Genomic DNA, 14,405 nt, shown 5'->3' on the forward strand with positions numbered 1-14,405 from the left:
TCAGCTATGACAAAACCAAGTCGCTACCCTCATGGGGAAATAGCCAATAAATAAGTAAATACGTAGTATGTCAGATGTAGGTATGGAGAAAAATTTTTATAGGGAAATGAGAATAAGAGTATTAGAGGGAAAAGGGGGAAAGACATTGCAATTTCATAATATGGTCAGGAAAGGATGATTACTAAGAAGGTAATATTTGAGGAAAGACCTGAGAGAAGTTAAAGAATGTTCCTGGAAAGGAAAATTTCAAAAGTCCTTCAAGGTGATGAATGTTCTTGATGTATTCGAGGAAGAGTAGGAGTACTAGTGTAGCAGAAGTTAGGAAGGGGGAGTCAGATAGGCAGCTAGAAGTCAGGTCATATGTGGTCTTATAGGCACTGTATGGACTTCAGCGTTGTGTGAGGTGGGAAACCATTTAAACGTCTGGAGCAGAGAGATGACACGATCTAACATTTCAATATGGAATAAACTAGATGACTAGATGTAAAAGCTCTATGATCAAAATAGGATCTTTTAAAAAGTAAACACTGATAACCAAATTTTGGCAGTAATTAGGCACACAAAATCTTTTTGATTGGTCCAAATCTTAATGGTTCAATATTAGGGTAATTAAGTACATCATTGAAGAAAGGCATAAAATAACTTACTGCAATTTGTCTTTTATCTGTTTCTCCTCTTTTATGATGAAGATCTAAATAAATCAGTTAAGAATAATAAATGTGATACTATTAGATACTATTTAATACATCATATTAAATACTTCTTTAATTTACAGAAATAAAACTAATATCACATATGTTGATGAAAGGATACAAGTCAGGTATTCCAAAATGGTAACATCCCATATGTAGTCATAGTAGGAGTCCATAGCATCATGACTGAAAAACAGAATTCGGTTACTTCCTCTTTCTTAAGTAGAAAAATTTCAACTTCATTTTATTTTAAAATCATTCATACCTGTTTTGTTCCTGCAGTGATTTAAAGGCTGTTTTGTAATCAATTTCTCTGAGGAACTGACATAAAATTGCCACCTACATAAACAAAGATTTGAAAATGATTTCATGTAACTAGTGTCAACTATGACTCTCTTGGGTTTTTTTTTGGGGGGGGTAATTTTTAATGCTTCTTATATCAAGAAAATATCACTCAAGAGGCTTTGCAGATCACACTGTGTGAATCAGCTTGTATTGATGGACTTTGTTCAAATTTAATTGCAAAAACTTTTACACAAGTGTCTGTCTGCCTTTTCTTCATTGGTGATCTAAATCCTAAATTTTCAGAGCTTTATTTGGCAAAAAGCCAGGTCAGAAAAACTGAAGGGAATGGAAAACTGCCAACCAAGTGTCATGACATTCAAGGACATACAGAACACATGATTAAACCTTTTACAGCTGGCAAACACAGAGAAGTTCATTTTGGAAAAATTTAGGTTGCCAGTCTGCTTAACACAGAAAACAGATCCACTGCGATCAAGTTATGGAGATCATGATGCCGATTTCTTTTTTAAATATTTAAAAATTTTTAATATAATTCACATACCATAAAATTCATCCTTTTAGAGTGCAAAATTCAGTGGTTTTCAGTATATTCACCAAGTTGTACAATCATCACTATCAAATTCCAAAATACTTTCATTATTGTCCCTCATGTACTCCCCCACAAAACTGCATACCCGTTGACAGTCACTCTCCTCCCCCAAGTCTCTGGAAACCACTAATCTCCATTCTGATTCCACAGATTTGCCTATGCTGGACATTTCATATGAATGGCAGCATATAATAGCCTCTCGTATCTGGCTTTTTTCACTCAACATAACACTTGCAAGATTCATCCCTGTCACAGCATGTATCAATACTTCACTGCTTTTGATGGCTGAACAATATTTCATTGTATGTATATACCAAATTTTGTTTATCCATTCATCAGCTGATGAACAGTTGGGTTGTTTCTACTTTTTGGCTATTATAAATAATGCTGCTGTGAACATTCATGTACAAATTTTTCACGGACATATGTTTTCTATCATCTTGGTTATATACCTAGGAGAATTGCTGAGTGATATGGTAATTCTATTTTTAATTTTTTGAGGAACTGCCAAACTGTTTTCCAAAATGGTTGCCCCATTTTATATTCCTACCAGCATATGAGGGTTCCAATTTCTCTACATCTTCACCAACACGTTACTGTCTGTCTTTGAATTACAGCCATCCTAGTGAGTGTGAAGTGGTATGTATCTCACTGTGGTGTTGATTTTCCCTAATAACTAATGTATATATCTACTCTTATACATAAAAAAACATACTTGAGCATGCTTCTTTTCCATTTGGAAGGTTCAAAGATCAATGTTTTCTAACTCACACTTTCATTTTAGTTAAAATTCTATAAACTACTGAAAAAAACAATATGCCGAATTCTAAATACCATAAACTTAAACAATTATAAGGAAAATAAAAGCTACTTCCCAGTGCAATGCTTTATGTTTATTATAAACTCTAATACACATGAAAATATATCATTATAATATGATAAACTAACCTGTGTGTGGCAATTCAGCAAAGAACAGCACTTCATCATTCTTTTTATTACCTATAAAAATAATTCTATTTTTAAAATGATTATTGAAAAAACTAAAAACTAATTTAAAAAACTAATAAATTATTTAAAAAATTAACATCAACTGTCGCAAATGTATATTCTGATGTGGGATGTCTACAGGGGGAGGTTGAGTATGCACACGGATTGTGCATTTTTACAAAACTCCCAACCATAGCAGAATATATATTTGTTTTTTAAATAATTAATAAATACAATTTATTAACTAAAAAAATAGTTACTAAAAAATTTAAAATCTTATTTCAAAAGCCATAAGTATTTAAAAAAATGCTACTTCTTTTAAATTATGATACTGGTGGTCTAAACCAGAGGAAAGAGCAATGCATATCGACAGAAATTAATAAAATTCAAGATTTAGGAGGGAGAGTCAATACACCTTGAAGGCTGATTGGAATGTTGATAGGAGGGTCGGGTCAGTCAAGAAAAGAGGATGGCACTCAGTATTTGGGCTTAGTCAACTCAAATGGTTAAAGAAAGGTGTCTGGTATTGTGACGGGGTTTTTTGCAGGGCGGACAGGTGGTCACCAGAAGGGGAGACTGGTAAGGCAAGGGGCTGAAATTAGTTTTGGACAGGCTGAGTTTCAAGTGTTTTGGAAAATCAAAGCAGCAATGACTGTGGGCATTAGAAATATGGAGAGCGATCTAGTCTCCAGCAATCAGTTTTGAGAGTTACCATCACAAACGGAAATGAACACACTCACCCAAAAGTGACTCAGGAAGAACATTTAAAGGTAGACAAGACAAAAAAAAAAGCCAACAAAAACTTACTTGGTCTGTGTAAACATCAGGGGGTACAGCCTTATTAAAGAAATCAGAACACACAGCTCCAGCCTGGAGGTAATAGTGAAGAGCTGCCGAATACTGATTTGTTGCTGGAGTAGAAAACAGAGATAAAGAATTACCTACCATTGGATCTATCGATTAAAAAGAAAAGACAGGGCCTCTTTTGTGAAGTTAGGTATTTGTGAGTTGATAAAAGTAGATTCAAATCACAGACCTAGGGATAAAACTTAACCAGGACAACACTGAAAAAAAATTGCCTTTATTTTTTCAATCACTTTGAAGAAGCAATATAATAGATTCTTTGCTTTCTAAAACTGATTACACAAAAATTTAGCTCAGATTTCTTGACAAACGTATTAGTACAGAATTTAGTATTTGGAGGTATTTTCCAAATGTTCACTAGAAACGTATCTTAACTTTCTGAGGCAGTTTATAATCAGTAAATCTATTCTAAATATAGATATTAAGAACTTAATAATAAATCCTTTTGGGGGTTGGGGTGAAAATGAGCATTAAAACTGGCAACTGTCTGCTTCAAAAATAATCTGAGAGACAGCAGGATTAATGTAGGTGAGGGTACAGATGAAATGAGACTGGCCGTGAATTAATTACTGTTAGAGCTGGGTGGCAAATACAGGTGGGTTCATTATACCATTCTCTCTACTCTTATATTTTGAACTTTCTCTTTTAAAAAATAAACTCCTTAAAAACTGATCATGAAATGATACCAGTCAAAAATTTTATTTGATCTTTATAGTAACAGAAATATTCTAATCAAGTTGGAAATTATCACAGAAAATAGGGGGAAGAGTATCAATGTATTTCCAGGAATGAAAATAATTATCAAGTGTGCCTGGACACATGGGGATGTAAGGTACAGCATAGGGAACATAGTAATATTGTGACAGCATAGAATGGTGTCAGATGGTTGCTGGATTTATGGTGACCATTTCTTTGGGTATATAAATGTTGAATAACTATTGTGTATACCTGAAAGTAGTATTATATGTTAGCTATATTTTAATTAAAATTTTTTTTTTAAAAAAGAGTGCCTGGACAGATTTCAGAATCTTTAAATAGCAATTCTGCGAGCTAACCTTTAACCTTTTCTTAAGAATGTTTTACCAACTTACTAAATGAACATTCACTATTTAAAAACAAACAAAACAGAAAAAAATGGTAGTCAATATAAAATTAAAAGCATCGGAACCAAAGGCTCTACCGAGAAAAATGCATACATATAATTAGTTTTACTCTCTTACTTTTATTTAGGAAGAAGAGTTAGATAATGCCAAAAAAAGACTTAGGTTTAATAAAGTACTGTAATAAAATGTGTAATGTATTTTATTTTCCATTCTAAAAGTGTTACAAAAGCAAAACACAAAGCAACCATACATCTCACTTACCAAAATAAATGTCTGCCTGAATTGTTAACCAGGAATGGTTGTTTGGATTTATGCTGAGGGCATACTGAACTAGCTCTTTTACCGTGATTGCGACAGCTTCAAAGTCAACTGACTGGAGGCTAAAGAAAAGACAATGAAAATTAATCTCTATTTTAAGAGAACTTCAAGTTCCATACACATATTTATTAAAAACAAAAAGACACAGCCAAAATTTAGGTGACCATAAATATAATGCTAACCATTACTAGGATTAAATATATAAAAACTATCAAAACTACATCTGATAAAGTGTGATAAGCTAACTTTTTACAAGGGGTTGAAAACAACCGGATTTGTTTCCTCTTTTTTTTCTTTTCCAAAATGCCAAAAAAAGTTGACTAGACCGTTCTAAAAAAGTATCTTTAGATATTTTACAATATAAAGTATATAAATGTGGTAGGATAAACCCCTATCTCTGCTTTTTATGCACAATTTACAGGTAACAAAATTAAAGAAACAAACTCATAAAATTTCCCCAATTAATTTTTACGTTATCTAGAAGAAACCACAAAAAACAAGGGCTCACAGATTTAATGCAATCCCCATCAAAATCCCAATGGCATTTTTTAAAGAAATAGAACAAAAAATCATCAGATTTGTTTGGAACCACAAAAGACCGCGAATAGCCAAAGCAATCTTAATAGCTTGTTTGTGATGCTGGAGGTATCACAATCCCTGACTTTAGCTTGTACTACAGGGCAACAATAATCAAAACAGCATGGTATTCGCAGAAAAACAGACACCAGCTGACCAGTGAAATAGAACTGAGAACTCAGAAATAAAACCACATAAATATGGACAGATAATTTTTGACAAAGAAACAAAAAACATACAATGGAGAAGAGACAGCCTCTTCAATAAATGGTGCTGGGAGAACTGGAAAGCCACATGCAAAAGAATGAAACTGGACTGCTATCTGTCACCATGTACCAAAATTAATTCAAAAGGAATCAAAGACTTAAGCATAAGACCTGAAACAATAAACCGCATAGAAGAAAACACAGGTACTAAACTTATGGACCTTGGGTTCAAATAGCATTTTATGAATTTGATTCCAAAGGCAATGGAAGTAAAAGCTAAAATAAATGAATGGCACTATATCAAACTTAAAAGCTTCTGCACAGCAAAAGAAACCATCGACAAAATAAAGAAGCAACCAACTGAATGGGAGATTTTTGCAAACAGTGCCTCCGATAAGGGACTAATATCCAAAATATACAAGAACTCATGCAACTCAACAACAAAAAACAAAGAACCCAATTGAAAAATGGGCAGAGGACCTGGAGAGACATTTCTCCAAAGAGGACATACAAATGGCAAATAGACATATGAAAAAATGCTCAACATCACTAATCATCAGAGAAATGCAAATCAAAACCACAATGAGATATCACCTCACCCCAGTTAGAATGGCTATCATCAACAAGACAAATAGTAACAAATGTTGGAGAGGCTGTAGAGAAAAAGGAACCCTCATACACTGTTGGTGGGAATGCAGACTGGTGCAGCCGTTACGGAAGGCAGTGTGGAGGTTCCTCAAAAAATTATGAATAGAATTGCCATATGACCCAGCAATCCCTCTCCTGGGTATCTACCCAAAAAATCTGAAAACATTTATCCCTAAAGATACAAGTGCTCCAATGTTCACTGCAGCTTTATTTACGGTGGCCAAGACATGGAAACAACCAAAATGTCCTTCGATCGATGAATGGATAAAGAAATTGTGGAATATATATATACACAATGAAATATTATTCGCTGGTAAGAAAAGATGAAGTAGGACCATTTGTGACAACATGGATGGATCTTGAGATTATAATGCTAAGCAAAATAAGTCAGACAGAAAAAACAGAGAACCATATGATTTCACTGATTATGTGGTATATAAACCAGAAACAACAGAAGAACAAGACAAACAAATGAGAAACAAAAACTCATAGACACAGACAACAGTTTAGTGGTTACCAGAGGGTAAGGGGGGAGGAGGGTGGTAGATGAGGGTAAAGGGGATCAAATATATGGTGATGGAAGAAGAACTGACTCTGGGTGATGAACACACAATGGGATTTGTAGATGATGTAATACAGAATTGTACACCTGAAATCTATGTAACTTTACTAACAATTGTCACCTCAATAAACTTTAATTAAAATAAAGAAAAAGAAAAAAACACAGAACAACAAGGGCTCAAACACTAACAGTACTGCTATGTGGCCTTAAATCCAGCCTGTGGCTTCTTGTAAGAGTGACTCGCTCCCCTTCGTTAGTTTCACTGGCCATCACGGGATTAGGAGCTGGATGTGGCAAGGGTACGCCTTCAGTGCATTTGACAGCAGTAAGAGAATCAAAAAAAGGGTAGGGAAACAGGCCAGCTGCTCTGAGTCTGGTTAAACCTGGAAGTCTTGAGATACAGAATTAGAAGATGAAATGGAAGATAAAAGCCAGGCCAGCACCCAAGTTACACAGCTGATGGCTCCCACTCCCTGGAGTAAGGCACAATGGTAGAGAACACAGGCTCTGGATGCAGACACACATGAGGTTCAAGTACTGGCTCTATCATTTACAAGATGAACTTGGACAAAATACCTCTGTCCTGAGGGGTTAGACTATACCAAATATCACTGCTCTAAGTATATTGTGTTTCCCAAAAAATAAGACCTAGCTGGACAATCAGCTCTAATGTGTCTTTTGGAGCAAAAATAAATAATAAAAGTCATAGTAAAGACCAGGTCTTATATAAGACCTAATATAATAATATTAGAATAGAATACCAGGTATAATATAATACCTGGTCTAATATAATATGATATAATACCGTCTTATGTAAGACCAGGTCTTACATTAATTTTTGCTCCAAAAGACACATTACAGCTGATTGTCCGGCTACGTCTTATTTTCGGGGAAACAGGGTAGTGGGAAAGGAATTATGGTATTATGAGCAAAGACCCAATTATTTATTTAAAACTAAATGAGTTAATCTGGTTTATGATTTTGTAGAAATTTTAAAAATGCTATCAAGTCTAAGAATTCTATCTACATACAATCAATTTTGGTAATACTTTACCCATGCTATTCTCACACTATTCTTGGAGTCAATAAAGCCTCTTGCCCAAGAAAATACTTCTTCTGGTCAAATGTTTAGTCATATTTTATTTTCTCTTGAATTACATTCAAGTAATTTTACCATGAACATAATAGTTAAGCCTACTTCCATGTTTCCCCGAAAATAAGACCTAGCCGGACAATCAGCTGTAATGTGTTTTGGAGCAAAAATTAATGTAAGACCCGGTCTTATCCCTGGGTATTATATTATGTAAGACCGGGTATTATATTATATATTATACCCAGTATTTATTATTATATTATATTATATTATATTATATTATATTATATTATATTATATTATATTATATTATATTATATTATATTTATTATATTTATTATATTTATTATACTATATTATACTATATTATACTATACTGGGACTTGCATATAATTTTTGCTCCAAAAGACACATTACAGCTCATCGGCTGGCTAGGTCTTATTTTTGGGGAAGCACGGTATGTGCCAGTCCTTATTCCAAAAATTTAGTTTAGAAAATGTATTAACTTGCTTAATCCTCACAATTCTGAGGTAGGTATTATTCATATACCCACTTTACAGATGAGGAAACTGGCACAGAAAGCAACTTATCCAAGCTCATATACCTGATAACTGGAGTAGCTGGGACTCAAACCCTACAAGTCTGGCTCAGAACCTCTACAGTAAACCATTCTTTTTGTTCATTTTAATAAACACACACTGAAAATCAATCATTAGTTTACAGCTTAAAATTAGGCCAAAGTATTAGGTTGGTGTAAAAGTAATTGCTGTTTAAAAGGTTAAAAATAACCCCAAAAACTGCAATTACCTTTGCACCAACTTAGTAACACTACAGAGGTATTACAACCACCAACTAAAAAGGCAAAATGGTCTCTATCTGATTCTTGAACTATCTAATAAACTAATGTTATATAAAAATCTGCAGTCAAAAAGCTGTGAAGTGGGGCCGGCCCGGTGGCTCAGGCGGTTAGAGCTCCATGCTCCTAACTCTGAAGACTGCCGGTTCGATTCCCACTTGGGCCAGTGGGCTCTCAACCACAAGGTTGCCAGTTTAATTCCTCGAGTCCCACAAGGGATGGTGGGCTCTGCCCCCTGCAACTAAGATTGAACACAGCACCTTGAGCTGAGCTGCCTCCCAGATGGCTCAGTTGGTTGGAGCGCATCCTCTCAACCACGAGGTTGCAGGTTCGACTCCCGCAAGGAATGGTGGGCTGTGCCCCCTGCAACTAGCAACGGCAACTGGACCTGGAGCTGAGCTGCGCCCTCCACAACTAGGACTGAAAGAACAACTTGAAGCTGAATGGCACCCTCCACAACTAAGACTGAAAGGACAACAACTTGACTTGGAAAAAAGTCCTGGAAGTACACACTATTCCCCAATAAAGTTCTGTTCCCCTTCCCCAATAAAAATCTTAAAAAACAAAACAAAGCAAAAAAAAACCGCTGTGAAGTGTGCACATTTGCTTCATGAAGCATGGTGCTCCTTTGGGGAAAAAGCCTCAGTAGGTGGAGGGAAGGGTCACTCACCCATTTTTGACCATTCAATCCCTATATGAAATATAGAACTGCTTCTAATCTCGAAGACTGAGATGGAAGCAAATTACTCTCATTCTATTGCCTGTTCCCCTACCTACTGAAATCTTTTCTTCTTCAAAGATGTCACTAAAAGCAATAAAGGCCTAGGACCTGCCCTTCAGGCACAAAGTTAAGACAACTAGGGGAGAGGGAGAGAAGGAAAAATAACTTCTGGGGCCAGCCCGGTGGCTCAGGTGGTTGGAGCTCCATGCTTCTAATGCTGAAGGCTGCCAGTTGGATTCCCACATGTGCCAGTGGGTTCTCAACCACAAGGTTGCTGGTTCGACTGACTCCTCGACTCCCACAAGGGATGGGGGGCTCCGCCCCCTGCAACTAATATTGAACACGGTACCCTGAGCAGAGCTGCCACTGACTCAGTAGGTTGGAGCGCATCCTCTCAACCACAAGGTTGCCCATTCGACTCCCGCAAGGGATGGTGGGCTGTGCCCCCTGCAACTAACAACGGCAACTGGACCTGGAGCTGAACTGCGCCCTCCACAAGTAAGATTGAAAGGACAACAACTTGACTTGGAAAAAGACCTGGAAGTACACACTGTTACGCAATAAAGTCCTGTTCCCCTTCCCCAATAAAATCTTTTAAAAAAAAGAAAAGTAACTTCTGTGAGTAAACAAATGGACATGGATTCTCCTGAATGAGAAGTATCAATGCTATGTGTGGGAAGAGGAAAATGTAAAAGGTTTCTTATTCCAGAAAAAGTACACTTTCTTCTTCCCTAAAAAAATTCCCATCATCTTATTGTGAGTCTCAGGTGATAAAAGTAAGGATGAAGATTTCTCCCATCCAAGTAGTAACCAGGCCCAACCCTGCTTAGCTTCAGAGATCAGGCGCATTCAGGGTGGTATGGCTGTAGACAGGAGAAGATGTCATGAAGTAATTAAAGAGCTTCTTAATTAAAGGCAACTAAAAGGGATTGGGAGTCTCTGATAATCAGTGTTAGAAGAGACCCACAAAGAATTACAAAAAATAATTTTCAAATAGGTATTTGCAAAAGAGATAAGATGCTGGAAACTTGACAGAAAGTCATTCTTTCGTTAGTCTTGATTTTTTAATTATACCCTGTGACATGTAATCAGGACTAGAGATCTTCTGTTCTACTAAGGCTGGTAAACCTTAGCTCTTAAGAGTTATGCCTTATCCACATTTTTTGGAAGAGAATTACTATAATAAAAACAAAGTTAGCTATAGAATCTTAACAGATTGTAGATTTTTAATTAAATTATTCAAGGTTACATCATTCTCAATGGTTCTAAATACATAAATAATTTAATAAAATGTAAGCCAGAATACTTACTTGGGGATGGAGGATGGCCAAATAGAAATGTGTTCAGCTGTAATATCATTCACAATGTCCTCCTTTAAAAAAAAAAAAAAGTGTGATTTAAAAGGAAATTGCAAAGATTTTTTTTTTTAATGAAGTTATGAAATACTGACCCGAACATTGTGAAGTTTCACAAAGAGTGACAAAATAATAGTCAAAACCAATGGCTCCTATAGGAAAGAAAACACAGAATCCTTAAATATTATATATATATATTTTTAAATATTTCTCCCATCAACCTCAGGGATACCAAGTATTTTCTTTCAAAAGAGTTCTTACCCTTTTGAAATTTACATCTACTTTAGAGCACACTAAAGATCAGCTGTATTTCTAATTTCATGAAAGAAATTACGGCATATAACTTACACAAAAATTATCATTCTTAGGGTCTGGTTTATAATGCTCAAATCCTTACATGACTTTTGAAATTGAGTAAATAGATCTCTTTCCAACTAGTACTTCCAGCTACAACAAAAAAATTGATTTATTATTCCTTAAAGTAATAAAGGATGGAATTTGGGTCATGGCCAATAAATAAACATGACATTAATCCTATCAAACAAAATTAAAGCTAGGCTTCACACACCTAGCCCTATTATGAAGACTTCTTTACAATTTAAAAAATACCTGTTCCATTCAGTAGAACATGGTTAGAATAACGCAAAATAAATTTCTCCATTCAGACTATCCCATCCTCAACACTAAAGCACATTAATAGATCACCTAAATAATCATCACTTAAGCATTCAATAGTTTTTAGTCATATTCTACAAAAATCAGCAACAGCAATTAATTAGATCAACTTTTAATAAAACATACCCGTAATTTTTTGATAAAAGAAAGCAGTTCATTCCTACAAAAAAAACAAAAAATTGTATATACATTTAATATCAGAAATTAAAAATAAAACTAAGAATGTAAATTATAGGTGGTTTATTCCTAACTCTCCAGTTCTGAATGTATGAAAGAGTACAATATTCTACTGTCATGCTAATGTAATAAAAATTTTTCCCTATTCTAATTACATGTGACATCCTCAGTACTATCCAACCATATATATTAATCATATGATTAACAGTCTCATAACATATAAAAAGAAGGTATTTCCGAAGGTGGTCATGTTAGACAAGACCATCAGATATCAGCACCAGAGAATTCTTACATTATCCATCTTTATGGTATATAAGAATAATGGTAGATGTTCTTGAAATAGTACAATTATAATAACAAAAAATAAACTGATCAAAACATACCGATACATTATACCTAATGTAGATTCCCTCTGCTTTATTAAACTAACTCTGCCATCATTTCCCCGTTTGTGTTGACTGGACACACTACAGATCTGAACAACAACTTCCCAAAGGTCTTTAGCACTCCGTCTACTTTCTTTAGGGCCTGGAAGTTCTTTGATTGTAGCTGCCAAAAGCTGTCCAAGCTATAATACGAAAAACAAACAGGAAATATGTAAGAGATAATCTGTAATGTTACACGTTAGTTCTGCTATTACGGCACACTTAAAGAAAGATGGATAATTGCCCAATATACCAAGAACAGTCATTTTATGCTGTGCCTTCTATCCAACAACTGAGGAATTTAGAGCTCACTGTCTACTGACATATTTGAATCTGATCAGGGAAGTGAATTCTTTAGTTTTACCAAATTACAAACCTCATTATGTCTAAACAATTAAAATCTAATGAGAACAAATTGATAGAACACAAAGAGGTATGTAAGTGGAAAAAAAATTCAAGTTGCCAATTGTACACAGTATGATCCTGCTTTAAAAAAAAAGTGTCATGAAATGTATACACCACAACGTTAACTGTGGTAAAAGCCCAGAGATGAGATCTACATAGCGCTTAAATGTTATACACACACACACTTTAATCATTTAAAAATTTTTCTTGGCCAGCCCAGTGGCTCAGGCGGTTGGAGCTCCATGCCCCTAACGCTGAAGGCTGTCAGTTCGATTCCCACATGGGCCAGTGGGCTCTCAACCACAAGGTTACCGGTTCGACTCCTGCAAGGGATGGTGGGCTATGTCCCCTGCAACTAACAGCGGCAACTGGACCTGGGGCTGAACTGCACCCTCCACAATTATGATTGAAAGGACAAAAACTTGACTTGGAAAAAAATCCTGGAAGTACATCCTGTTCCCCAATAAAAGTCCTATTCCCCTTCCCTAATAAAAAATCTTTAAAAAAAAAATTTTCTTTCTTAATGAAAAAATAAGGGAAAAAACATAAATATTAAAGTTGGCAGAGTAAGAGAACAAAACTTAGAGCAACTTTTCTCTGGAGGCAGAATTAAAGGACAGATTCCTGAAAACCTTTTAGGAGTGATCCAAATTAAAGCAGCCTTAAGGCCCAAAGATGTAGAAAGGCCCAAAATGTAGAGAAAAAAATCAGACTTATACCAAATTCAGCATTTCTTTCCCTCTATAATTTCAAAGCAAGAGAGACCCCTTTATCCTTTGTTCCTATTAAATCTTACACATCGTTGCTCTTTTAGAGGGTGAGGTGGCAAGGATAATCTCAAGTCCATTAGGAAACCCCAGTTCCCTAACTGGACCTAGAAAATGTTAATCATGGGGTCCCATTGCTTCTTAAGGTGGCTTAAGAAAGAGGCAGTATTATAACAAAGATGAAAATTGGTGCTTTTCCCCCAAATTCTTTCGTAATAAAAAACTTCAAACACAAAAAAATTGAAAGAATAGTTCAATAAATACCCGTACACTTGACTTATTTTGAATATTCTGCCATATTTGTTTTATATGTATCTACACATACTGTTCATTAATTAAAGTAAGTTGCAGACACAAGATTTCACTCCTAAACACTTCAATATGTATCTTCTAAAGACAAGGACAGTCTCCTACATAACACAACTCCATGATCATACCTAAGAAAATTTACAAGAATACTGGTGCTTCCTAAACCTAGTGAAAATTATGTAAAAACCCTGGCTATGCTATAAAGGATATCAGAGGTCCACGGTCTAGTAGAACATTTCATCCTGCATGCTTACTGAACACAGTCTCTTCTCTGACGAGGATCACTATATATGCAGTTACTTACTGCAGTACAATGCAAGGCTATTGTAGCTCCTTGTCTCAAATTCATTTCTGTCATCAGGAATCACATACTTAGTTGAAGGTCACTACATTAAGTAAATTTACTTAATTAAAAATGAGAATTTTCAGGTCTTAGACCCCAAGTCAACTGAATTTCACATACATTCCTGAGCATCTAGTAAAGCACTGAGAATGCAAAAATTAACTGTTTTCAAGAAGATCACTGTTTTAGAGGGAAGACAGACAGGTGAACAAATAATTTATTATACAGTATAAGCACAACAAAATACGTCCACAGTACAACAGTAGCAGGACCAGTACAAGAGCACAAAGGCAACAAGAGGAGAAAGTGATTTATTTGTTGCGGAGAAAGGAATATAGGAAAGCTTCAAAGAAACCACACAAACAGGCAGGGTATCCAGCTAAGTCAACAAACAGCACGTGCATGAATGCACAAACATGAGACAGCAT

General features: G+C 35.4%; 1 protein-coding gene across 2 annotated transcripts in view; it reads right to left on the reverse strand.

Moving 5' to 3' along the window:
* Nucleotides 1–14,405, reverse strand: part of INTS8 (integrator complex subunit 8) — a 48,183-nt gene that overhangs the window by 2,897 nt on the left and 30,881 nt on the right. For both annotated transcript variants that reach the window (XM_019713349.2, XM_074316844.1), the window contains 10 exons: nt 12,112–12,296; nt 11,678–11,711; nt 10,972–11,028; nt 10,832–10,893; nt 4,803–4,921; nt 3,382–3,485; nt 2,536–2,586; nt 958–1,031; nt 814–878; nt 648–691 (listed from right to left, as the gene is read on the reverse strand). In XM_019713349.2, the coding sequence (XP_019568908.2) occupies nt 648–691; nt 814–878; nt 958–1,031; nt 2,536–2,586; nt 3,382–3,485; nt 4,803–4,921; nt 10,832–10,893; nt 10,972–11,028; nt 11,678–11,711; nt 12,112–12,296 (795 nt within the window). The remainder of the gene's footprint in view (nt 1–647; nt 692–813; nt 879–957; nt 1,032–2,535; nt 2,587–3,381; nt 3,486–4,802; nt 4,922–10,831; nt 10,894–10,971; nt 11,029–11,677; nt 11,712–12,111; nt 12,297–14,405) is intronic.

Source organism: Rhinolophus sinicus, linkage group LG12 (assembly GCF_036562045.2).
Source record: "Rhinolophus sinicus isolate RSC01 linkage group LG12, ASM3656204v1, whole genome shotgun sequence".
NCBI lineage: Eukaryota > Metazoa > Chordata > Mammalia > Chiroptera > Rhinolophidae > Rhinolophus > Rhinolophus sinicus.